The sequence below is a fragment of the Halichoerus grypus genome, chromosome 4 (assembly GCF_964656455.1).
Source record: "Halichoerus grypus chromosome 4, mHalGry1.hap1.1, whole genome shotgun sequence".
Taxonomy (NCBI): domain Eukaryota; kingdom Metazoa; phylum Chordata; class Mammalia; order Carnivora; family Phocidae; genus Halichoerus; species Halichoerus grypus.
In genome coordinates this window covers 156,165,923-156,193,560 of record NC_135715.1, presented here as the reverse complement: position 1 = coordinate 156,193,560, position 27,638 = coordinate 156,165,923, and the positions used below count along the sequence as shown (strand labels likewise).

Sequence of the window (27,638 nt, the reverse complement as noted above, 5' to 3'; positions counted from 1 at the left end):
TGCTACAGAATGCAAAATAGAGAGGCAGCATAATGTAACAATTAAAAGCACTGACTCTGCAGTCAGACCTTGGTTTCAATCCAGCTCTACCCCTTACTAGGTATGTGACTTCAGGCAAGTTGATATACTTCTCTAAACCTCATTTTCCTTATTTATAAGATGAGGATAATAAATATCCCTTTACATACTGGCTGCTAGAATTAAAGGAGGTAATATATGTAAAATCATTAGTATAATGCATGGCATATAGTATGCTCCCAAAAAAGTGAGGACTATTATTATGAGAGTCTGTTTAATGTCCTAGGAGTAGGAGTTAACAGAGAAAACTCATTCCCTCTTGTTTGAGTGAGCAAGCTTCCTGATGAATTTGAGTCCTAAAGAATGAACAGAATTTCAAATAGTTGAAGATGAAATAAAGACCATTCTCAGTAGAAATGGCATAAGCAAAATGGGAAACCACAGGTGTTTGAGGAAATGGTATTTGGAACAGGTAATTACTTTTCTTAAAGTAATGGTATTTGAGAAGAAACCATTAAGAAAGGACTGAGTATAAGGCTAAATGGCCCCCTGATGAAAATTGAACACCACTAATGAAAAAATAATTCAGTAAATTTCTTGGAACTGTTAAAGTATTTTATTTACCCACTTGGTCATACACATTTCCTAATTTCTTAGCCAAGGAGTCTTCTTGTGATTCTATCAGAAATTGACTCGTATTAAATGAATACCTGCAGAATGGCTTGATGGTTGGCAATAATTCTGGCATTTTCCATACTAAGAGTCTCAAGCATGCTGTTCAGCTCTGAACACTTTCTAGTCAGCTGGTCATTCGAAACCTAAGATGATATGTACAGCAAGTCATAGATCTCTCCAGTAAATAATTATTTTTACTTACCATATTTTTAATGATGGTGTAGTATTTCACTCTGTATGTGAACCTAATTTATTTAACTTATCTCCAACTGATATTTCATTAGGTAATACTTTCAAATATTTGGAGTCAACACCCCACATAATTCTAAATCAAAATGTTCATCTGGTGGAGGAACTGAAGCATTCAACAGTTTACTGATCTCCTGTTCACAATTTTGAACACTTGTGAGACAGAGCAAGATATATATGGAATGGACTTTACAATGTAGATGCCTAGCCAATATTACAGAAATTCATTCCCAAAATGAGATGAGCATTCATAATTGTTTAGCTAATAATACAAACTGTCTAAGCTCTTTTACCACCAATTACAGTATCCATAAAAGCAAAATATAGATAATTGTACCTTTTCACAAGACAGATCATCCAAAACAAAAGTCTTTTGTGCAACAAATTTATCAGATAATTCTGTTGTCTTTTTGATATTTGAAATTTTTATTCCTGAGGAAAACATTTATCTTATTTATCAGTTATTTTTGCAAAGTGTATTTGTCAAGGATTTTTTTTTTTTTTAGGTTTAAGCCCAATAGAGGGCTTGAACTCATGACCCTGAGATCAAGACCTGAGCTAAGATCAAGAGTCAGACACTCAACAGAATGAACCACCCAGGCACCCAAAGGATCTTATCTTTTATTTTATTATTGTTTTTTAAAGATTTTATTTATTTGACAGAGAGAGACAGCGAGAGAGAGAGAGCACAAGCAGGGGGAGTGGGAGAGGGAGAAGCAGGCTCCCCACTGAGCAGGGAGCCCGATGGTGGGGCTCAATCCCAGGACCCTGGGATCATGACCCAAGCTGAAGGCAGACGCTTAACAACTGAGCCACCCAGGCACCCCAGATCTTATCTTTTAATGAACAAGTTCTTCAAGGATGGGGACAAATAACTCTATAGGATCAATTAAAAAAAAAACACTCAAAAAATGATAACAAGAAAGTAAAGAAATGAAAAACTATCTGGGAAGCATAAGTGGTAGTATAGTAAAGAAGTAAGGAACACATTCAGAGCATTTTAAAATTATAACCAGATGTACAAACTATTCACCAAGGAATACCTAGAGGTAAGACAGAGATGAACTCCTGATCCTTGAAAAGAATAATTTTCTTTGGAGCCAGAATGCCTAAGCTCAAATTCTAACTCTGCCATTTATTACCTATGTTATTGAACTTCTCTGTATATCAACTTCCTTATCATTAAAATGAGAATAATAAGTTTCTATAGTAGTGCTATTACAAGCATTACAATTTGTTAGTAACATAAGGTGCTTACAATTATGCCTGGAACATAGAATGGGTTTGGTAAATGTTAATTACTACTACCATAGCAAGAGTAGTAATTTTCATTATATTATTTTATAAAATAACACATTTTTTTTTTTTAGATTTTATTTATTTATTTGACAGAGAGAGACATAGCGAGAGAGGGAACACAAGCAGGGGGAGTAGGAGAGGGAGAAGCATGCTTCCCGCGGAGCAGGGAGCCCAATGTGGGGCTCGATCCCAGGACCCTAAGATCATGACCTGAGCCGAAGGCAGACGCTTAATGACTGAGCCACCAAGGCACCCCACACATTTATTTTCTATTTTCTTTATCATAAAGAAAGCACAGCAACATTATGATCCCAACACTGAAGTAATCAAATTGTACTAACAAAAAGTTCTTTTAAGTGATTAATACCATTTCACTGACCCTATGAGAAATAACTTGTTTGCCTGCATACACACACACACACACACACACACACACACACACACACACACACATAAATAACATCAGCTAAATTTGGCAACCACCATCCCACAGGAAATATTTACACATAACTCTAAAATCTGGCAAGCACTTATGTTCCTACTGTGCTGTTTGTTATGAAAGTGTAAGCATACCCAGTGGCACTGAACCGCTTAGTTCATAGGTGTAGATGAAAGTTATATATTTAACGAGTAAATTATAAAGCAAACAAAGACAAAATGTAAATTAGTGCATGATTTAGCAGTGTATCTCATATACTTATGTGTCATAGGAGATTTGGTGAAATGGGAAATGTAGTTAATGTGATAATGGTTCATAGATGAAATAGATTTTATGAAAATAAAAAATTTGGATGATGGCAATGGTATGAATTTATACAATTAGAATCAATCTTCGTTCTTGGTTTTTTAATTGAACAAAATTATGTAACATTAAACACAAAAATGGGAAGATTTACCTGTGCTTTTTGTGATGGGGAAAGGACAATTTCGTCAATAAATGGTGTTGGAAAAACTGTACAGGCACATGCAAAAGAATGAAACTAGACCACTATCTTGTACCATACATAAAAATTAATTCAAAATGGATCAAAGACTTGAACATAAGACCTGAAACCATAAAATTTCTAGGAAAAAACATAGGTAATTTTCTTGGTCTCACACCAAAAGCAAAAATAAACAAGTGGGACTATATCAAACTAAAAAGCTTCTGCACAGCAAAGGAAACTTCCATCAACAAAATGAGAAGGCAACCTACTGAATGGGAGAAAATATTGGCAATCATACATCAATATCGTATGTCTAATAAGGGATTAATATCCAAAATATATAAAGAACCTATACAACTCAGTAGCTTTAAAAAAATCTGATCAAAAAATGGGCCAAAGAGCTGAACAGACATTTTTCAAAGCAGACATACAGATGGCCAACAGGTACATGAAAAGATGTTCAACATCACTAATCATCAGGGAAATGCAAATCAAAACCACAATGAGATATCACCTCACACCTATGAGAATGGTGATTACCAAAAAGACAAGAAATAACAAGTATTGGAGAGGATGTGGAGAAAAAGGAATCCTTGGGCACTGCTGAAGGGAATGTAAACTGATACAGCCACTGTGGAAAACAGTACCGAGGTTTCTCAAAAAGTTAAAACTAGAACCACCATATGACCCAGCAATTCCACTTCAGGGTATTCTTCTGAAGAAAACAAAAATACTAATTCAAAAAGATAACTGCAACCCTACATTCACTGCAGCATTATTTACAATAGACAAGATGAGGAAATGACCTAAGTGTCCATCGATAGATGAACGGATAAAGAAAATGTGGTACGTGTGTGTATATAGATAGATACAGATATTATTCAGCCACAAAAAAGAATTTACTCTTGCCATTTGCAACAACATGGATGGACCTTGAATGCATACTAAATGAAATATGTCAACCAGAGGAAGAAAACACCATATAATCTCACTTATATGTGGAATCTTAAAAAAACAAAAAACAAAATACCAAGTTCACACAGGTGGGTGCCAGAGGGAGGAGGTATAAGGGATGGGAGAAAGTGGTGACAGGGGTCAAAAGGTATAAACTTCTCGTTAGAAAATGAATGAGTCATGGGGATATACTGTACAGCATGATGACTATAGTTAATAACACTGTATTGCATATTTGAAAGTTGTTAAGAGAGTGAATCTTAAAAGTACTCATCACAAGAAAAAAAAATTTTTAACTATATATAGTGATGGATGTTAACTAGAATCATTTTGCAATGTATACAAATACTGACTCATTATGTTGTACACCTGAAATATAATATTATATGCCAATTATACCTATCATGATGGTATGAATTAATATAATCAGGATTAATTTGTTCTTGGTTCCTTAATTAAACAAAATAAAGTAACATCTAAAAACTATAGAAATGATAAGATCTACCTGTGCTTTTTCTGATGTTTCATGAAGGGATACTATTTCAGACCTCAAAAATGCATTTTCTTCATGTTCCTTGTTGAAAGACCTCTCCACATTCTATAAGAGCAAAAACAATAATAAGTTCTCTCCTTTTTTTACATGTAAGAGCTATTACGAATATCTCTATCAAAATACCTGTTCTGTATTTTGGCTACTATGAGTTCAAGTTCTTTTTTTCTTTTTTTTTATTATGTTCAATTAGTCAACATATAGTACATAATTAGTTTTTGATGTTGTGTTCAAAGATTCATTAGTTGCATATAACACCCAGAGCTCTAGTACTAATGATATATATAGATAAGTGTCTTGTAAAGAATTTTTAAAAATCTTGATATCTTCAACTCTGAAACTTCTCTTTTTAAATAATTATAAAATTGTTTATTAAAAATGTTCTCATATGGAGTTTCAAACTGAAAAGAATTTGCCTAAAACCATACTGTAAATATTTAATTAGCATCCTCAAGTCAAGAAAGTTCTGCTAAGACGAATATTTGTTAGTTTATATTATAAACACATTATTTTCCCTAAGCAGTTAAGATCTTTTGTGATTTCAAAGAAACACATTCAAAGATCTTTTAAAGTTTTAAGTACGTGAACATGTTTTCATCAAGGAATACCTGGGTGTGGAGCAAAAGAAAATACCTTTGCTCTAAAAACAAAACAAACAAACAAACAGGTGACAGGGATGTGAGTTGTGGGTTAGGCTTTCCCTAACAGGTAGTTATTGAAATGGGGAAGGGCAAAGTGCAAGTCCTCTCCCTATGGAGAGAGGACCTCTCTTCTATTTTTCCAGGAGAAGCATCTCAAGGCTTAACGTAAACATCACCTACTACAGGATGAGATAGAACCCAGAAAAATTATTCCAAACAGGATCTACACATTAAGGTTGATTTAGAAATGTATTAAGATATAAATGTGGTAATAGTTCTTTTTTTCATTTTTTATTGTGGTAAAATATAAATAACATAAAATTTCCCATTTTAATCATTTTTACATGTACAGTTTACTTAAGAATATTTAAGTGTTAATTTCAGTGGCATTAAGTATATTCACATTGTTGTGCAACCATCGCTACCAGAAAGTAGTTAATATTTCTTATATTTCATAAAAAACTTTTTTATAACAATTATTTTGCAATAAAGATAAAATGCAAATTAGTCTCATAATTTTTGCTAATTCATCTTTTTATCAAACCGCAATAACCTGCGTGAAATGATTTTCTAATACCCAGTTGACAATAGGTCTGAATATACAACTCATTTACACTGCAACTTTTTTCTAATAAAGACTTCAGGAGAATCAGAACAATTGTAAACCAACACGAGTGAGGAAATACTACTCAGTGAGAGAGGAAAGAACATCTCTGAACTTTACAACCTCAAAACTTACCTTATTTTCTTCAACCAACTTGGAAATGAGCTCATCTCTAGAAACTAAAAACAAAGAGTCCACGTAACTATGGTAATAATAACTTACTACAGCATAATTGAAATCACACAGTATCATCTCCTGGAGCAGCTTGCTTTCTTTTTTTCCCCAGTCTGTATGTTGTGTAAATAAGGAGAACGCAAATATTTCTACCATATGTTTATAGACTGGAAATTAAGTCATGAAATTATCAAGAAAATAGTCCACAGTCATGTGCAATTGTCAATGAGGTCATATTTTACTCCAGGCATAGAGCTTGATACGTCTGAGGGATTTTAAAGTGGAGAGGCACCTGATCAAAAGCTTTTTGTTAGAGAGAACACTCTAACAGAGGCTCAATAAGGAAGAGGATATCAGTTTAGTAGCTGTGCAGTAACCAAAGTATAAAACAATGAAAGCTGGCTCTAAGGGAAGGACAATGAAGATGCAAAGGAAAACACGCTCCAGAAATAACAAGAAGGGAGAACTGTCAGGACTTGGCGGCTGGCTGCTGGAGTAAAGGCAATAGATGAGTCAAGGAGAGTATCTAGTGTCCAGATTTAAGCAATGGAGTGGGTGGCAGACTCTTCAACTAAATAGGAAACACAGGACGAGGAGCAGGTTCGGGGGACAGAATGAGTAAGAATGATTGCAATATTTAAGTATTCACCGTGTGTTTTGAGGTATCTGTAAGGCATCCATATATAGATGTTTAGTTGGCAGTAAGATACCATCTGGAGCTCAGGAAGATGATTTTATGTGGGAAAAAAAAAAAGATCTGAAACCACCCAGAGAGTATATACAGTGAAAATAAAACCAAAGATAGAAACGGGAACAGTTTGGCATTGTATACCAATAGCCCAAAGTAAACTTTTCTGACAGTAACGTTTTGGCTTCATGAAAAATGCATAAAGATTTATTAGTTTTGTTTCACTTAAATATTCTAAAGCCAGAAAATTACAAAACACATAAAAACTCACATTTTATGTAGGATATAGTCAGAAAAACTATACTTTTTGAATATATAAGTCCAAGACTCATTTCAAATACAGTAAATGCTAATTTAAATTATGTGAAGGATAAAAAGATAATTATATGATCTATTCTAAAAATTCCAGTAATCAAAGTAAGAATGAAAGGGGAGTGTTTATCTTACTTGGGAGAACAATTTCATCACCTTAGTGTGTGTGTATAAAAGTTTATTGCTAATAATTACATTTTTAAATTCATTAAAGCAAATATCTAGAGGCATTTCTTTTATTAACCTAGTTAGCCTAACTGTTGTACCTTAAAGTAATCAAACTGCATGCATGTAAAGAGTCTTTTATTCAATATGAAGCATATAGTTGGTATTCAGACAGGCTTCCTTTTCCTCGTGTTAGTTTTAATAAATGTTGTGTAATTTTCATCTTTTAAATAGTCTTCCATATATTCTTTACAAAATTCAAAACTAAAGCATTAATCCAATCAGAAAGTGACATTGAAAAAAATTACTACTATAGTAGAAAGATCTGTGTTTTAGTCCCAGCTATCCTATTTGCCATAGGTCCTTGGATACAGACCTTTTTATTCTTCTATAGAATGGGGTATATTTTCTTATCTTGCTCACAAGGTTGTAAGGTCAAATGAGATAATGTGGCAGCCCCATAAAATATAATAAGTATTTTTTGTAGCCACACAATCCCAGGAAGATGGAAAATTATCTTGGGGCATTATCAGTGAGAACTCCACAGATAATTAATTCACTACTCAACAACTATAAGGAAAAACAGTACTTTCTGTTAAAAGCAGAACAAAACACTGAACAGATTACTCTTTGTTCCATGCTTTTTATAATTTTCATTTCCCTTTTGGTATTCCCTGCTCTCACTACAGCCAGAGAGCATAGAAGGCACACTGGCAGGAACACTGGAGGTAGAAGATACAGGCTCAGGCATCGCTTTACCTTTGGGAAGTATGGATAGTGTAGCGTGTTACCTGAGATCGTTTATGTGAAAGCTCTATGTAAACCAGGAAGTGTTGCTCATGTGAAGCACTGCACTGTGATCCCTAAACTTGATACTGGCTGAAACTGCTTTACAATTACGTATTAACAACAGTAAATACGACAAGGCTGATGGGTTGGAAGAACCGTGACTGAACAACACGGGATCACGACTAGACTCATCCATTTTCCTAACTCAATCACCTATAAGGACTCTGTTTACTCATCTGTAAAATGAGGACATTAAGCTCTAAGGTAACTTACAACCACCCATTGCTACAAATACAGGTCAATAGGATGGCAACCTGAAAAATGGGAGTCTGACATGATAAATGGTTAGAATCAGGTTAGCAACTATTAAAGGACTTATTTCCTTATTAATGTTCTATTATCCAATATTCAATCTAGATTTCTAGAAATCCAATGTTCCCAAGTCCACGAACACTTAAATAAACCTGAGAAAAAATTTAAATACAGAATAGTTTACAGAGGATCAAATTCTATTTTATTACCTTTTTTTTTTTTCCAGTGCCACAGACAAAAAGGCAATCAACAATTTTTTACATTTCGTCCTGTGGTAAATCTCAGTAACAATGGCCTCTTCAAGAATTTCAGATCTTAAGAGTTTTTGCATGAAATCTCAAAAAAACTAACAGAAATGTAATTTCTAGCATCTATTTTCATACTTAGGTCAGACTTGAGCTGTGAGATAGAAGTCTCCAAATCTCCTTTTTTCTGTTGCTCCTGCACCAGTAATTCTTGTGTGGTCTGCATAGACCTGCGTAGGGCAATGCAGTTTTGCTGCAAGATCTGCACCTGAAATGTGTAAGAAAAACTCCTTTCTGTAAGGTAAAGATTTCTACCAAACTACCTTCGAGCACACGTGTGAGGCAGATTTTCTGATCTTAACATCACTGGAGGGAGAAGGGGAGTTTCTATGTTAAAGATTTCAGCAGGGTACAGTGTCTTACAGTAGGGCTGTCCGACAGAACTTTCTGTACACTCTCCAACACAACATGCATCAGGCACAGGTAACTGCTGAGCACCTGAAGTGTGGCCAGAGTGGGTGAGAAATTGAATTTTTAATTTTACTTAATTTTAACTAATTTAAATTTAAACAGCCATATGTGGCTAGTAGCCACTATATTGGTAGTGCAAGTTATAGCAATAAAGGATCATTTACAAATTCCATAAGTAGGGGCACCTGGGTGACTCAGTAGGTTAAGTGGCTGCCTTTGGCTCAGGTCATGATCCCAGGGTCCTGGGATCGAGTCCCGCATCGGGCTCCCTGCTCAGTGGGGAGCCTGCTTCTCCTTCTCCCTCTGCTGCTACCCCTGCTTGTGCTCTCTTTCTAATAAATAAGATCTTTAAAAAAAAATGGAAAGAGGTTAAAAACAGCAGTTGTATAAATTTAAAAAATCTTTAAAAAATAAAAAAGTGGGGGGGGGGCGCCTGGGTGGCTCAGGCAGTTAAGCAGCTGCTTTTGGCTCAGGTCATGACCCTGGGATTGAGCCCCGCATCGGGCTCCCCGCTTGGTGGGAAACCTGCTTCTCCCTCTCCCACTCCCTCTGCTTGTGTTTCCTCTCTCGCTGTCTGTCTCTGTCAAATAAATAAATAAAATATTTAAAAAAAACAAAACAAATTCCTTAAGTAAAATCTTTTTTATAATTTTATTATGAAGGACAGCCATTGGTTAAAATAAAGATTATGTAATCCAAATACAGGTATTAGAATTTGGAACTACTAATTGCCTTGAATACTTAGAACTGAATAGTCTAATTTACATGTAGGTATTTCAAATAATGCTACAGGCAAAAATTTAATAAATCTAGAGAAAGTTAGCAAAACTAAAGACTTACAGGTAAAATATCAGCTTTCTTTTTGGTTTCACTTCCTTGACATAAGAAGAGAAAAATCTACCTGTTTCCGTTCCACCTCCACTGTTGATTCCATTTCTTGTATTTTGAACAGCATGGCTGATGCAGATTTCTCAAGAGATTCCTTCAGGTGCTTCTCCTGAGATAGTTGTCTCCTTAGCTACAGAACAAATTGCAGTTAGGCAAGACCAAGGGAACATCACAGCAGTTTGCCAAAGATCAAACTCACCATGAAAAGTTTACCAGACATGCCATCTCACTCCCAAACATTTTTCATTCATTAATGACTACTCAGAAACAAGCTTGTGTTTCTCCCTAAGGGATAAACTACTAAGAAATGAAGAGTCAAATCTGTTGCCCTTGTCTTCCCATTGTGTAAGTCTTTTTTCCAAATTGTGGGTCAAGATGTATTAGTAAGTTGCAAGCAGCACTTTCAAAAGGGGAAAAAAAATTATCAGAGCACAGAGCATGTAATAAAGAAGCATAAGTAAGGCTTCATGAAATGTTTGTGTATATTATTTATGTATGGTGTTACAATATAAAATGTATGTCTCAGTAGACTTGTCAAAAAGAAGGTTGAAAAACACTAACATCACACCTTAGTATATACATACTTTCTGAATTTTCTGACTTTCACTTTTAACTCCTTTTTTTCCATATTTGATTACTTCATCTCCCTTTTTAAAATATTTTTTATCCCATAGGATTATAAACATACCCTTGAAAGCTGTTCCAATTCTGTTTTGGAATTTAAGGGTCTAAAGAAACAATGAAGTAACTGTTAAGTAGTGGATAAAACTACCACTCAAGAATTGGGGTACACTAACCTTGTTTCTCTCAATAAATGATGATGAGTTAGATAAAGATATAAAAAAGAATCTCTTTTCTCATGAGGTAAAGAGATCCTTTCAAACTTACATGGGAATTGCAGAATGCTATTCCTTTTATGAAATGATGTTAAGTTGAAAGAAATTCTGCTTTTTAAGCCCCAGTGAAGATGACCTAAGAGTACACTTTATAGCTCTTTTCCTAAATTGTACATATGTTTTACATGTGTTTTCTCTATGGATGATTTATTTTATGTTGAAAAACTTTTTAAAAAGTTGAAAGACATGGAAAGTGTGTCGGCATGAAACTTACGTGACAGCCCATTTTGCAAATGTTCTGTAATATTCTTAATCATACTCCTAATAACAAACATTTAGGTTTTTCCAGTTTTTCACTATTCTAAATATTGTTCTGCTGAACAATGCCTGTGAATAAACCTTTCTTTGCATTTCTATTTCCTTAGGATAGATTCCTACAAGAGGAATCATTAGGTTAAAGGTTTAATAATGTTTAGACTTTTGATAAATTTGATATATAATTTTCCTTCCAATTTTAGCCTATCAGTAGTATTAGAATAAATCCCATCAGTACTATGTATTGTTGTTTTCTTAAATCTTTGCTAATCTAATAAATTAAAAATAACACCTTGACAGCTTTTCATTTCTTTGGTTACCAGTGAGATTAAACATTTTCTCATATGGTTATTAGCTCTGTATATTTTCTGAGCTATTATATATTTTTTGAAATGTTAGTTGACCACTTTTTTGGGGTTTTTGTTTTTTGTTTTTAGTCAATTTTAAGTTCTTTAAAAGGAAAGATTGTTAACTCTATCTAGTTTTGCTAGGTTTTACTAGTTTTGCTTTTTGCCCCTCTTTTCTTTACATGTAGGATTTTTAATTCTTATGTGTTCAAATCTATTGAACCTTTTATAATTCTATTCCTTCATTTCAAGTTTAGAAATTCCTTCCTCATCCTTCCTCATCATTATAAGTATTACAATCTTATTTAAGGATGAACCACAGTTTTTACTTTTGGCTGTATTAATAATCTAATACTAACTATACTATCAGATTATAATTTTTTTTTTAAATATTTTATTTATTTATTTGACAGAGAGAGACAGTGAGAGAGGGAACACAAGCAGGGGGAGTGGGAGAGGGAGAAGCAGGCTTCCCGCTGAGCAGGGAGCCCAACGTGGGGCTCGATCCCAGGACCCTGGGATCATGACCTGAGCCGAAGGCAGATGCTTAACGACTGAGCCACCCAGGCGCCCCATCAGATTATAATTAGTTTGTAGCTTACTATATTTTTCTAAGCTCTGGATCAAATTATATAGTATAATGTACTCGAGATACTATTTAAGTCCTTTATAGAGGGATCTTTATTTGATAATTATACTACTGAGGTATTAATTCTGAAGTATTATTAAAAGCAACCAGTTTTATGTCTATCAGAACCAGATTCTACATATATTTCTTACCTCTTAGGAAGATGTATACCACATTTATTCTGTCTTTATACGGCCCCCTGATATGGACTGAATTGTATTCCCCAAAAATATTATGCTGAAGCTCTAACCCCAGTATCTCAAAATATGACTGTATTTGGAGATAGGGCCTTTAAAGAGGTGATAAACTGTAAGGATGCTGTTAGGGTGGGTCCTAACCCAACCCAAATGGTGTCCTTATAAGAGAAGGAAACGGAGATACACGAAGATACCAGGGATGTGCAACACACAAAGCAAAGACCACGTGAGGACCATGTGAAGGCAGCCATCTGCAAGTCAAGTAGAGAAGCCTCAGGAGAAAAAAACCTGCTGACATCTTGATCTTGGACTTCAAATCTCCATAAATATAAGAAATTTCTGTTGTTTAAGCCACCTAGTCTGTGGTACTTTGTTACTGCAGCCCTAGCAAACTAATACATCCTTCCTGCTTGAATACCAAAATGCATTTTGACAAGGACAGTCCTTCTAAGGATCCTTGACAGGGTTCAATAAAAAATTCAAGATTTTATCACAGCACTCAGAATTAAGACTTTCCTAATAAAGAGTAATGATAAATGGTAATCACTGATAGTGTTTTAAACAAATGGTGCTGAAACAACTGGACATACACACACACACACACACAAAGAATCTAGATTACAGACCTCATGTCATTAATTCGAAATGTATCATTTATTTAAATTTAAAATGCAAAACTATAAGACTTCTAAAAATAACACAGGAGAAAAATCTTGGTGTGTTGGGTTTGGTGATGACTTATAACACCAAAAGTACAGTTCCTGAAAGAAAAAATTAGTAAGTTGGACTTCATTAAAATTAAAAGCTTCTGCTCTGCAAACAAGCTACAGAATGGAGACAAAAATTGCAAAACACATGTTTGATTAAGGACTAGCATCCAAAATATACAAAGAACTCTTAAAACTCAACATAAGAAAACAAACAACCCAATTACAAAATAAGCATAAGATCTAACAGACACCTCACCAAATGAGATATACAGATGGCAAATAAGCATATAAAAAGATATTCAATATCATATATCATTAGGTAATTATAATTAAAACAAGATACCACTACACACATACTAGAATGGCAAAAATTCAAAACACTGACAAGACACCATGGTGATGAGAATGTGGAGCAAAAGGAACTCATTCATTGTTGGTATGAATGGAAAATGGTACAGCCATTTTTTAAGACAGGTTGGCACTTTCTTACAAAGGTAAACAAAAGCTTACCAGATGATCCAGCAATTGTGCTCTAGGTATTTATCCAAATGAGTAGATAACATGTCCACACAAAAACCTGCATATGAATGTTTATAGCAGCTTTATTCACAATTGCCAAAACTCAGAAGCAACCAAGATGTTCTTCAATAGATGAATGGATAAACAAACTGTGGTACATCCATACAACTGGAATATTGTTTAGCAATAAAATGAGTTACCATACCATGACAAGGCTTGGAGGTACGTTAAATGCATATGCTAAGTGAAAGAAGCCAGTCCAAAACAACCACACACTGAATCATTCCAACTATAACAAAACTACAGACAGTGAAAAGATCAGTGGTTGCCAGGGGCTCAGGAAGAGGAGGTGGGAGGGATGGGTATATGGAGCACAGAGCATTTTTAGGGCAGTGATACTATTCTGTAAGATAATGTAATGAACAAAGGGTGAATCTTAATATAAACTGTGGACTTTAGCTAGTAATGATTTATCAATTTATTTATGAACAAGACTAGTTCGTCAAATTTAACAAACGTACCACAGTAATATAATAGGGGAAACTGGAGGGATAGGGAGAGCAGGTTTATGAGAACTGTTTTCTGTGCAATTTTTCTATAAATGCAAAACTTCTCTAAAAAAAAAAAGAAATAGTCTACTAAAATATCTAAAAACTAAAAAAAATACACGAAATGTAATACATTCTAACTATGAAAAATCATGCTTTTATCAGTAGCTACTGGCAAATAAGTACATGAGAGAATTTTCCAGATAGCTATACTTAACACCTTACGCACTAAAAATCGTAACTTAAAAGAGTAATTTTGCATGAGAATTTTCTTTAAAAGTATATCTACTTCTTGGTATTTTAAATATAATTTGGATCCTTTTGATTTGGATAAACATCAATGATTATTCTGTCAGGGAATATTGAGGTTTTTAGGTCAGGGTGTGTGGGATTACTAATTCTCCTGACTCTTCCACTGTTTTCAGCTGCCAATTTTTAGTCCAGCAACTTTTAGCAGCCACCTACTTCACAAATCCCAATCTGTTATCTACTAAAACTTAGGCTGAAATGGAGGTTTCAAGGTAAAATTAGATGAGCAGGCTTATTAAAAGCTTTTTGTTTTAAACACAACTTTAGTTTAAAAGGTCTTTGGATGAAGGTGTTCACTTAGCTCTAGCATATGAATTTCATGGTAACTAATTTCCTTCCTGGCTCACAAAGCACTTACTTTATTTCTGGTTGTAGGGCCATACTGAGGCAAAAGGAACTCTTAATGTCAAATAAGGGTAGCCACTTTCACTTGAATTTCACGTGGCATATTTTTAAAATCTTCCTACTCCACAGTAACATATTTTTTCTTCAAAGTTTTTCATTCTTTCTACCTTCTTGACTTCCCCTCAGCAATTCCAATGCCCCCTCCACCCTCCAGAACCTTTTTTTTATCTTACCTCCTGAATTTTCAGGTTCATTTTGCGTTTTGTGGTCTTCAATTCCTCTTCAATAATGGCTGCATTCTTCTAAAAGTACAAGGGGAAAAGGTTCTAAATAATCTGAAATGAAGAAAGAAACTGTCTATAGGCACATCAGTTCAAATCTAGACTTTTTTCTAGCAACCTATATATGCTATTCCAAATATAGTTATAAATACTTCTTATTGTGAGTCTAAAATAATTATTACAATGAGATATTTAAAAAGAAAGTTATTTTATCACTTTGATTCATGACTTCTATTATTTTCCCTTTTATTTTTATTTTTTTAAAAGATTTATTTTAATGAACTATTGGGACTTCATCAAGATAAAAAGCTTTTGCACAGCAAAGAAAACAGTCAACAAAACCAAAAGACAACCGACAGAATGGGAGAAGATATTTGCAAAACACGCAAAAATCAAATAATCCAGTCAAGAAATGGGCAGAAGACATGAACAGACATTTTTCCAAAGACAAACAAATGGCCAACAGACACACGAAAAGATCAACATCACCTGGCATCAGGGAAATACAAATCAAAACCATAATGAATCTGCGTTGGTGGTATAGTGGTGAGCATAGCTGCCTTCCAAAACCATAATGAGATACCACCTCACACCAGTCAGAATGGCTAAAATTAACAAGTCAGGAAACAACAAATGTTGGCAAGGATGTGGAGAACCTTGCCAGATGGGAACCCTCTTACACTGTTGGTGGGAATGCAAACTGGTGCAGCCACTGTGGAAAACAGTATGGAGATTCCTCATAATGTTAACCCCAGAGCTACCCTACGACCCAGCACTACTAGGTATTTACGCCAAAGATACAAATGTAGAGATCCAAAGGGGCACCTGCACCCCAATGTTTATAGCAACAATGTCCACAATAGCCAAACTATGGAAAGAGCCCAGATGTCCATCAACAGATGAATGGATAAAGAAGATGTGCTATAGGGGCGCCTGGGTGGCTCAGTCATTAAGTGTCTGCCTTCAGCTCAGGTCATGATACCAGGGTCCTGGGATTGAGCCCCGCATTGGGCTCCCTGCTCTGCTGGAAGCCTGCTTCTCCCTCTCCCACTCCCCCTGCTGTGTTCTCTCTCTCGCTGTGTCTCTCTGTCAAATAAATAAATAAAATCTTTAAAAAAAAAAAAAAAGATGTGCTATATATATATATATATATATATACACACACACACACACACACACACACACACACACATATACATACAATGTAATATTACACAGCCTTCAAAAAAGTGAAATCTTGCCACATGCAACGAAGAGGGTGGAACTAGAGGGTATTATGCTAAGCGAAATAAGTCAGAGAAAGACAATCATCATATGATCTCACTCATATGCGGAATTTAATAAACAAAACAGATGAATGTAGGGGAAGGGAGGGAAAAATAAAGTAAGATGAAATCAGAGAGGGAGACAAACCATAAGAGACTCTTAGCTATAGGAAACAAACTAAGGGTTGCTGGAGGGGAGATGGGTAGGGGGATGCACTGGGTGTTATATACAACTGATGAATCTGAACTCTACCTCTGAAACTAATAATACACTATAGGTTAATTAATTGAATTTGTATTAAAAAAAGAAAAAAAAGGAAAAAAGATGAGAGAGAGAGGGAATGCATGTGCAAGTTGGTGGAGGGGCAGAGGGAGAGAATCTTCAAGCAAACCACCCCCCCACCCCAGCACAGAACCCCAGGCAGGGCTCAATCTCACAACCCATGAGATCATGACCTGAGCTAAAATCAAGAGTCGGACACTTGACTGAGCCACCAAGGGACCCCAAACACATTCACTTTTTATGTAAAATTCAATAATGAGAGAACCTGGTAATTGACAGAACTTTTTCTTACAGAGTATATTCTTTTTTTTTTTTTTAAGTATTCAATCTCTTCTTGCCTCAAATATTATCCGTACTTAGGAGCTGAGGATCAAAAATACAGCTTTCACTATTTATTCTCTTTTATATCACTATTAATGGCACCACAATCCAAGATGTAAAACCTCAGTCATCTTTGCCTTCTTTCCTATACTCAGCTCCTGTCCAGTATCATATTCTAACATATCTTTCTTCATAAAACATTTCTTTTCAAAATGCCACCCTAAGTCAGACCTAATAAGGCTTGTGGCTCAAATCATGCAATGGACTCCTAATTGGTTTCCCAAAACTCTACACCACTGCCAGATTAGTTTTCTTATTTTCGTTATGTCACTTCCTTATCAAAAATGATAATCACCCCCATAGTATCAAGCCCAACTATTGATTATTCTTGATTTTGAAATCCTCTATAATGTGATCCTTCACTAATGTCCAATTTATTTGCCCCCCCCCAATCCTCACTCCTCTCAGGCTAGTTTATGCATTTCCTCTAACTTTATCAGTGGAAAAATCTAAGTTCAAAGATGGGTAACAGGAAGAAAATAGGGAAGGGTCATCTTAGAGAAATGAGTTCTCTCTGGGGCCCAATGCTCTTATTACTAAAATGGGGACAGTATCATCCTGTCATGAGGTTTTTCAAAAATTTAACAAAATAACATGTTGACCATCTATTATACTGCCTGGCCCTTGAAGGGAGAACAAAATTGTCAGTTTATTATCCTACTCTATATTCTTTCCTGCCTGTGTATACTCCTTGAAATGTCCTCACCTCTCTACTTTGCCTTCTACAAAATTCAGCTCATGTCTTACCTCTTCCTTGAAGCCTACCCTAATCTACTCTAGGTAGATAGGGCATACCCCCCCTCTCAAACCCACCTGAACACAAAACACACGTCAATATTCACTTACTGTTACACTGTTCTTTAACACTTCTTATTTTTTCTCTATTTAGTTTTTCATGCTATTCCTTGTTCTCCCAGCTAGCATATAAGCTCTTGGAAGAGCAGAGACTCTGCCTTATACCTTTGGACTCCCACTCTCATGCATATCAGGGTAAGGGCTCTATAAACACCACATTACTGATAGTACACAATAGTTTAGGTTATCAATGTAGGTAACTTTGAAATGTCAAGAACCCTCACATCATATCACCTAATTTTAAAAGTCAATTTTATGGGTCTGTTGCCTCCTCCAGTTAACAGATAACAGTGAATCTGTATTTCAGAAATCTGGATTCAAACCTTTGTCTCTGAGGCAATCTCCAGGGTGGCAGTCAACCTTTGCACTTCTTCTTGTGCCTTGTCTTCTTCCTCTTTTACATCTCTTAGTTGCTGGCGCAAATTCATCACTTCAAGATGCAACAGCTTCAAGTCCTTGGAATGCTCCTCCTGTATTGCATTCAGTCGATCCTTCAGAAAAGCTACCCAACAGCACAGGAGGGTCATGGAGCAGTTGAAAGGAGTCAGGAAAGGAAAAGAATCATAAACTCATTAAGCACCCATACAGGACCAAATTTCTGATGATTCTCTTCTCTCTGTACCTGTTTTCTGTGGATTCAAATCCTTTTCAGTTTGCAGACGAAAGATGTTCATCTTCAAGGACTGGATGAGGCTTTCCAGACGGCACATTCGATTTACCAGAAACTCACAGTTCTTCCATAGGATATCTGGTTTTCCTGAACAAAACATTTCGTTCTGGATGGGACTAATGATATTCTGGCTCACAGGCTCTTCTAAACATTTCGGAGTCTCCAGTTGGCCTCTGGACAAAGATCCCAATTTAACAATATTATGCAATGCAATGTGTACTATGGTAATCCCAACCATCAGGTCATTTCTACCAAGAATAAAAATTAGATTTCTTAGTTAAGCATCTGTTGGTTCTCCAAATTTAAATATAGAAAGCACCATTAGGTAAAGAGGATGAGACTAATGTCAGTTGGATAAAGACCACTGACTTTATAACGGTTGTTTCTTTTAATGTGAATTTTTTGTAAAGTTTTATGTGGTACATAAAACATGTTAAATGATAAATCTATAATTATAAAAAATTAAAGTTAGCATGGAGTAAATATATTCACATATTTTTAGAAAAATTTTAAACAAGGTCATAATAAACATTCCTACTTTATTCTAACATACTCAGCATCTATACAAATTTAATCTCTAACTACTGAAGAATTATTCATTCTATGGGTGCTATAATACCAACTATAATAATTTTAGGTTTTCATGAGAGACACTAAAGAAATATATTGTAATCTTAAAGAAAATCACACCAGCAAATTTGATATTGGCTGCTTAAGTACCCAGATTCCTCAGGCCATTAATAATCCAACTTTTAGTGGCAATACCTTCTTTAGCCAAGGGGAAAAAAAGGTGGGGTTGTTTTTTTTTTTTTTTTTTTGAGTACCTCATTTTAAATTATGAAATTTTTTTAAAGATTTAAAACCTTTCTTTTAATTTACAATAAATCTGGGGAAAGAAAATGAAGACAATATCAATGTCATGAATCAAGTTTAGATGTTCACCTTAACTAATATCAAAGTCTATTTTTGATTTTAAAAATATGAACTAAATTTTTTCTAATTATACAAAAATTCCGTATTTGTTTTCAATCAAGTTTTGAAGATGAACAGTTTGTGCACCTAATTAGCACATTTTTAAAATTTTATTTTAAAATAAAATTTTATTTTATTTGAATTCAATTAATTAACATATAGTGTATTATTATTTTCAGAGGTAGAGTTCAGGGATTAATCAGTTGCCTATAACACCCAGTGCTCATTATATCACGGACTCTCCTTAATGCCTATCATCCTGTTACCCCATTCCCCGACCCACCTCCTCATTTGAAATAAGTATCTGTTCAGGGGAATAGTGGTAGTAGCTCTATTACAAGATGACAACTCTATCTCGCAAATATTTTCTAATTAATGTGCAAATGGAAACTGTTTTTTCTCAATTCTTTTATAAATACCTATATTTCATCTGCCGAACCATCTGTACTATGACCCCTAAGAATTCTTCAACCTACAAAGATCTAGTTCATTTTCCATTTGTTACCTTTTTTCACCAAAGTCCAACATTATTAGGTCATCCCTCAGAGAACTGGTCTGTTCCTCAACTATTCTCATCCTTTCCTGAAGTACCGTGAATGTTTCAGAAGCTGTAGCATTGATGTGGGTTGGAGAGAGGACTGGTCTGGACACTGTAGTTTCCATATGCACCTGAGATTAAAGTCACAATATTGGTATAGTAGGTTCTATTATGGTTCAAAATAGTCACTGTCCCTTCTTGTGGGAGAATTACACATCCCTGTTCTGTTGAGGTCAGGAATGGCCATGTGTCTTGCTTTGGTCAGTTTAATGTGGGTGGGAACTTTAAGAGCCAACTTGTCATTCATCATCTCCTTCTTTCTCCCCTCCATGAGATGAGCAACAACCCAGATAGGGCCGGCTTAGTGTGCCAAGATCCCACAGTGAAGAAGACATGAAGCAGAGCTATGGCCCGTCCATGACATCCAGTGTGAGCGGGCAATAAACTTACGTTGTTATAAGCCACTGAGATTGTTGAGTAGTTTGTTATTTCATCATAATCTAGTCTATCTATCTGGTAGTATTAGACACATACTAGGACCTATGACTTGGCTAAGGGAATTACTAGCCATCACCATTTTAACATATTCTAACCAACCTTTCAGAAAAACATTCTATACTTAGATTTCTGAGCACTTGTTGTAAGATAAATTTACCAACTACATTGAAGCAGTGATTTTAAAAAATAATTTGCAAACTTAACTTCATAGCCTAGCAAAGACTCTTCTATAGCTATTGACATAAAATTTCCAGACTTCTCTTCTTTCCTAATATTTTGAAATATTAGTGACAGAATTAGGCAGAATTAGCATAGAAGAAGCAGTCCCAACATATAGATGAATCATGGGCCCAAAGTTCAATGACAAGGTCATTGGGGAAAGAAACTTTAAGGACATTTTCCTGCAACTCCAACCTTTTGTATAGACATTTCTATACCAACCGACTATAAACCTTAACCATTACTAGCAACAGTGCTCCCATGGAAACGTTCACAAAGATCCCACTTTGGATATTAGGAACACATCTTTTCTCCCCCTCTTGCTGTGTAATCAGAGATCTCTCTTCCCCTCACCTCCCAGGCAGTGCAACTGGTGACTACCTCAGGTCCAAGTAATTGATAGTCTCCATCACTCAAGGCAAGAATTAAAGAAGTGGGAAAACTGGTGGCAGGATTTAAGGGGGTAGCAGCATGATGGGGGCAGTGAAAAGACTGAGTTTCTTGCCAATATCAAGAACATTGCCTCACCTTTTTTTTTTTAAAAAAAAGATTGATTGATTTATTTGACAGAGAGAGACACAGCGAGAGAGGGAACACAAGCAGGGGGAGTGGGAGAGGGAGAAGCAGGCTTCCCGCCGAGCAGGGAGCCTGATGCGGGGCTCGATCCCAGGACCCTGGGACCATGATCTGAGCCGAAGGCAGATGCTTAACGACTAAGCCACCCAGGTGCCCCGAACATTTCTTCATCTTGAAATAGCTCTCCAATCACCTTTTATCTCCCCACAACAGGTCCCAGAGAATGGTCTAGTCTTTTTTTTTTTTTTTTAACTTTACTGAGGAATAATTGAATATAATTTTATTTAAAGTGTACAATGTGATTATTTGATATACATATACACTGTAGAATGGTTACCAAGATCAAGATAATTAACACATTCATCACCCCACATAGATAACATAGTTAACTTTGTGTGTGTTGTGTGTGTGATCTACTCTCACAACTTTCAACTATACAACGTATTACTATGTTACCATGCTGTACATTAGATCCTCAGAACTTATTTGAAAAGGTAACCTACAGAATCATAGTAAATAATTGCATACCACAGATTTGATAAGCAGTTAATGTCCAAAATATATAAAGAACTCATATAACTCAATAGCAAAAATGCAAAGAAACTAATTTAAAAAAATGAGCAGAGGATCTTAACAGACATTTTCTCCAAAGACAACAAAGAGATGGCCAATAGATAAATTAAAAGGTGCTCAAATCACTAATCACCAGGGAAATGCAAATCAAAACCACAATGAAATATCACCTCACACCTGTTAGGATAGCTATTATCAAGAAGATAGCAAATGTTGGTGAAGATGTGGAGATAAGTGAACCCTCATACACTGTTAGTGGGAATATAAAATGGTACAGCCATTTATGGAAAACAGTATGGAAGTTCTTCAAAAAATTAAAAATATAACTATCATATGATCGAGCAATCCCACTCCTTTGTATATATACAAAGGAATCAAAGACAGGATTTTAAAGAAGTACCTGCTCACTCATGTTCAGTGCAGCATTATTCACCATAGCCAATATAGAGAAACAACCTAAATGTCATTCACCAGATGAATGGACAAAGAAGAAGTGATTTATATATATATATTATATATATAATATATATAATAAAATATTATATTATTCAGCCATAAAAAGAAAATCCTGCCACTGACATTGATGAATCTAGAGGGCATTATGCTATGTGAGATGAACCAGACAGAGCAGAAAAATATTGTTTGATATCATTTATATGTGGAATTAAAAAAAAAGGTTGATTTCATAGAAACAGAGAATAGAATGAGGTGGAGGGAAGGGGAAATGGAATGATGTAGGTCAAAGGGTACAAATTTTCTTTTTACTCTTATTTTAGTGCTTCTGACCAGGATTTCTCTCTTTTATTCTCTTCTATGAAACAGAAAGCATTTCTGACACATGTAATCTGAATTTGTTAAAAGATTTTCTGTTAATGATCAGCTTAAGGACATGGGGGCAAAGAAGCTCTCTATTATTAATTTCCGTCCATGCTTTCAAAATTTCCTGAAGAGAAAGACAACGGTATAGACAGTAACAAAGTCTTTGGATCTACAAAGAGTTGAAGTAAGTTTCATCCATGTTTCTGAAAAAAAGCCAGATTTGGAGACTCCTGCTCATGTTACCACATGTACCAGGATAGTGTTCCTCAGGTAATAGAAGGAAGAGCCTCCATGAAACCAGGGTTAGGGTTGGGGGAGTGTGGGAGGGGAGAAAATGGAAGGGTAACCACAGAGAAACACCACATGGATTTACCCTCCATTCCATTTTCTATCACCTGCTGTCTTGTTACTGCCCACCTAGAAATAAACCAGGCTTGAAGTGGGGAGAAAATGTAAAGTGTTTAATAAGGTTTGGGGTAGACAGAGCTGACTCCTTTGTTCTCTCTATAAAAGCAGCTGAAGAGTTCATGTCCCCAGCCTCCCTTGCAGCTGGCACAGCCATGTGACACATTCTGGCCAATGAGACTTTAGGCAAAAAGTTTGCAAGGCGCTTCTGAGAAGGCTTTTGTTTTTCTGATAGAAAAAACTGAAATGATGGTGCCGGTCCTTCACTTCCCTGTATGAGGCCCAGAGCTCTGAGAGCTCTCTTTTAGTCAGCCATGCAGTGCCTCACTTTTAGACACAGAGAGCTAGGGATCACCAGCATCTGAGAAATACAAGGAAAAGGCCAGAGAAGTTCAGATTAACCTGAGGTTTGGTTGTTTTTTGTTTTTTTTTTGCCCAAAACTAGTAACATCCAACCTCTGCTTATTTGAGAAAAATAAGCTTTTGCCTTTTGTGTTAGTCATGTTTTTCTGTTGCTTGCAGCAAAAACATTCCTGAAACACAGTAGCCCCAGGCAATAGTTGGTGGAGAAACAAGTAGAAGGGGTGGTAAAAGAAAGGACAAGTACTACCGGAGATGTGAGGGAGGACAATTTCCCTGGTAACTTGTTAGGCTGAGGCAGCTGGTTATAATATAAAGGATGGCCTCTATTAATTTATATCAAAAGCCAAGCATAAAATACTAATACAAATATTAGTCCATTTTAGGGAAAAAATACAGAAAATGGAATACAAGTTTACCACATATTTTGAATGGGATACAGATTCCCATCTAAAATTTTTTCATGTAGGGGTGCCTGGGTGGCTCAGTCGTTAAGCATCTGCCTTCGGCTCAGGTCGAGATCCCAGGGTCCTGGAATCCAGGCCCGCATCAGGGCTCCCTGCTCAGCGGGAAGCCTACTTCTCCCTCTCCCACTCCCCCTGTTTGTGTTCCCTCTCTCGCTGTGTCTCTCTCTGTCAAATAATAAATAAAATCTTAAAAAATAAATAAAATAAAATAAAATTTTTTCATGTATTGTTGAAACGTCACAGTTTTGCTGATATTTCCCTAAAGTACCTATGATATGTATAAAATGCTCACACTTACTTTACAGTATTGTGTGCACTTTTGGCCATAAAAACAAAATTTAAAACCAAATTAATTTTTTTTTTTAAGAGAAAGTTTATATATGTTTGAGTAAGAATTTGATTCCCCTCATCACTCATGCCCACCTGAACCTGATCTACCCTGGAGCCATTCAGGTTTCTGGAAAGAAAATTCACCCTAAGAAAGGGAAGAGTGAGATGCTCGGGACAGACTGATGTTGGGCAGGGGATAAAGCTTCTAAGTGAACATGGCGGTGTTCTTGAAATATCCTCTTAGTGAATCACTGATGAACATGTGCAAGTCATCCAAGAAGTTGACTGGAAAACTAAACAAGCCAAAAAAAAAAAAAAACCACTAAACAAGCCAATCTACTCTTTGGAGATTAAAAACAGGTCCCAGGATTAACTGAAAACCATTCCTCCACAAACCTCCCCTGCAATGGGGAAAAAAAAGAAAACATGTCAAGGTCAGGAGAGCTCGAGGAAGCAATCAATGGTAGATGAATAGCAAGAGTAAGACAGCCTTAATATCCACCAGGGAGAGGCCCGGAATACCTGGGAGCCTGTTAAAGGAAGAGTGAGGTAACTACCTGGGATCCAGTAAATCTGCTGAGTCAGGAAAGATTCTCACTTTCACTGCAGTATACCCTTGCCTGTCCTCCCTCAGCTGGCAGGCCCCACACACAGTCCTCTGGCCACTTGGCAGATCCTCAGAAGGCAGAGCTCAAAAGCTCGGAGTCTAAGAAGTACAATCTTACAAGAAAAGAATCTAGCTCTAATTGCTAATATTGCAGCAAAGAGACTATGGCTTGACTTATGTGTGCTTTGCAGTTTTTGAAAAGATGCAAATATCATTGAATGTAGTCTTGAACCCAAGGCCTGATGCTTGATCGTAACAATAATAAAAATACTAAGATATAAACTTTTAGTTTTAAAAAAGTGCATTCATAGCTACTTTCATAAACGTATCATTATCAAATTAATACAATTCTGTTTCTGTATTTAGGGAGAGTATTTCTATGGAGCTCCTAAGTAGGTTACCTCATTGAAAGGATGGCATGAATAAGACCAATGTCTTAAGTAATATACTAGTAAAAGTCAGGTGACTGAAAAGTCCAGAAAGAGTAAACAGTGAGTACAAAGATCAGTGAGTACAAAGATCCTTACAAACAGTAAGGAGGTCAGTCTGGCTGGAGAGGAGTAAGTGAAGGAGAGAACTATAGAAGGTGAGGTCAGAAGGTAATAAAGGGACCAGATCACATTAGGTCTTAAAGTTTTGGCTTTTACTCTCAGTGACTCTCAGAACCATTGGACTGTGTAGAGTGGGGGAGTGCTGTGATGTAACTTACCTTTTAACTGGATCACTCTGGGTACCCTCCCAGGAGGGTAGGACAACCACAGAGGTAGAAAGACCAGTTGGGAAGCTGCTACAATAACCCAGGCAGGAGGTGCCACTGGCTAGGACCGGGGTGATAGCAAGAGAATAGTAAGAAGTGGTCAGACTCCAGATACGTTTTAAAGATTGGTTTTGCTGATGGAATAGATATGAAATATGAGAGCAAGGATATAATTGGAAGGATGGTGTTGCCATTAATTGAGACAATGGAAGCCTGTCAGAACTGGTTTTAGCTGAAAGATTGAGTTGTTTTGGAAATGTTAAATTTAAAACAGAAAAGATGGCCCAAACAAGACTGAACTTGTTAATTCGGAGTTCAGGGAAGAAGTGTGGGCTGGCGATATAAATTTTGGAGTTGTCAACGCACATGCCACTTGTAAAGCCACAAGACTGTCTAACGGAGAACAGAAAGGATTCAGGGAACTGAGTGTCCCTAGGTGCTCCACTATTAACAAGTCGAGTACATGAGGAGTGTGTGGGTGTTCGAGCTAGACTGAGTGCTCAGAAGTACGGTCAAATTGATCTCTCCCTATCTTCAGAGCCTAGCACAGTAAATGGGGCGCTGTGGCTGGCAAACAAACGGAAAACTCAACAAAAATTTAACGAACATCTATTCTGTTCTAGCACAAGTGTCAGGTACTGGGAAAACTTCAAGGAACGAATGCATTCTAAAAAGCAGATCGGGGAATAGAACAGGTGACAAAAATAAAAAAAAAAACAAAAAAAAAACACGTCGAAATGGCTTTCCTAAGAACCTCTAACCTCCAACCTAACATATAAAGAAAAGGTGGTATTGGGGCTTATCTGAAGGCCCTCCCTGGTGGCTATCCTCCGTCCCTCAGCTGCAGCCAGTCCAACGCAAACTTAGCTCCTAAACGGTTTTCACCTGCATCCAGCGCAGAAGCGCCATAAATTAGGATCCTGGGGTCGGGAGGGCGGAGACTAAACACTGCCAAGAGAATGAGAGGGCGGCAGGAAGAGATCATGGTGGTCTTGGCTGAGTCGCCAACTCCCCCCGCAGGACCGGCACACCGTCCACGGCCGGTAGCCTTACCTCACACTCCATCTGTCCGCTGGTAGCTCTATCCCTCAGCAGGCAGGCCGGTTTCCATGGAACTAACACAGCGCTTTAAACCAACCCGCTCCGGCGCGGTAGCTCCTGTACGCAGGCGCATCCGTGGCAGCGCATGCCGGGAATTGCAGTTTTCCCGGCCCAGGAGGGCCCTCCGCCCGGGGCGGCACCCAGGCCGGAATCCGGCGGCGCGCACGGAACGCGCAGCCCCGTGACCCGGATGACGACAGGGCTCCATTGTGCTCATGAGCGAGGCATGGCGGGATATGTAGTTTCCTCCCGCTCGCCTCCCGGATTGTCCTGTTGGCTTTGCAGTTACAGGTCTCACCTGGGTGAACGTGCGGCGTTTGGATAATTTGGCAAACATACCCCACAACGGGAGAGAGTCCATGATTAAAAAATGTTTTTAGGTTTAGGAGGACTAAAGTATCGGGTAACTTCTGAACGATAGGAAAATAACAGATTTCATTAATGAGCATAAGAAATGGTAAAAATACAAAGTTCAAACATTCTTTTCTTTGAAGGAAAAGCCAAGAGCCTCTTCATCCTCGTCCATGATGGCCAGGCGGAGAGTAAAACACATGTTTTCTGCTCTCTTGTCTTTTGTCTCATGAGCATAATATATTTCTTGCCTTCTCGACAGGGAAGTGAATAGGTATTTCTAAATATGACTGTAAATAGCTAAGAAACAAGAAAGCATTGAAAATAATAGTGCAGTCGTTTCAGAGTTGTTTTGCTCTAAGAGTGGGAATTCACACTTAAAGATGAGAAGCCTTCTACAGTGAAAAGACAAAACGGCTTTACATTTAGGTAGCTGAAGAGAACACCTGTTAACCACCATCAGGGCAATTAATGCGTTTCTCTCCTTTCCTCGGGGGCACAGCTGAGAATAACTTTAGCCCTCAGATGAATGGAGTCAGATTCCAGATGAGTCCTCATTTGCTAAGCAAGTGACTGACTGAAATGATCTGGCTGTTCTGATTCTTCTGCTAGCCAA

General features: G+C 36.7%; 1 protein-coding gene across 1 annotated transcript in view; it reads right to left on the bottom strand.

Annotated features, from left to right (window-relative positions):
• The window catches only part of CCDC150 (coiled-coil domain containing 150), a 76,454-nt gene extending 49,653 nt beyond the window's left edge, over positions 1–26,801 (bottom strand). Inside the window, exons 1-10 of the mRNA XM_036107934.2 lie at positions 26,624–26,801; positions 19,927–20,090; positions 18,402–18,622; positions 18,103–18,281; positions 14,948–15,016; positions 9,974–10,090; positions 8,740–8,869; positions 6,052–6,095; positions 4,627–4,719; positions 729–836 (exon numbers count right to left, since the gene is read on the bottom strand). Of these exons, the coding sequence (XP_035963827.1) occupies positions 729–836; positions 4,627–4,719; positions 6,052–6,095; positions 8,740–8,869; positions 9,974–10,090; positions 14,948–15,016; positions 18,103–18,281; positions 18,402–18,622; positions 19,927–20,090; positions 26,624–26,635 (1,137 nt within the window). The 5' untranslated portion in view covers positions 26,636–26,801. The remainder of the gene's footprint in view (positions 1–728; positions 837–4,626; positions 4,720–6,051; positions 6,096–8,739; positions 8,870–9,973; positions 10,091–14,947; positions 15,017–18,102; positions 18,282–18,401; positions 18,623–19,926; positions 20,091–26,623) is intronic.
• Between the last annotated feature and the right edge of the window lie 837 nt (positions 26,802–27,638).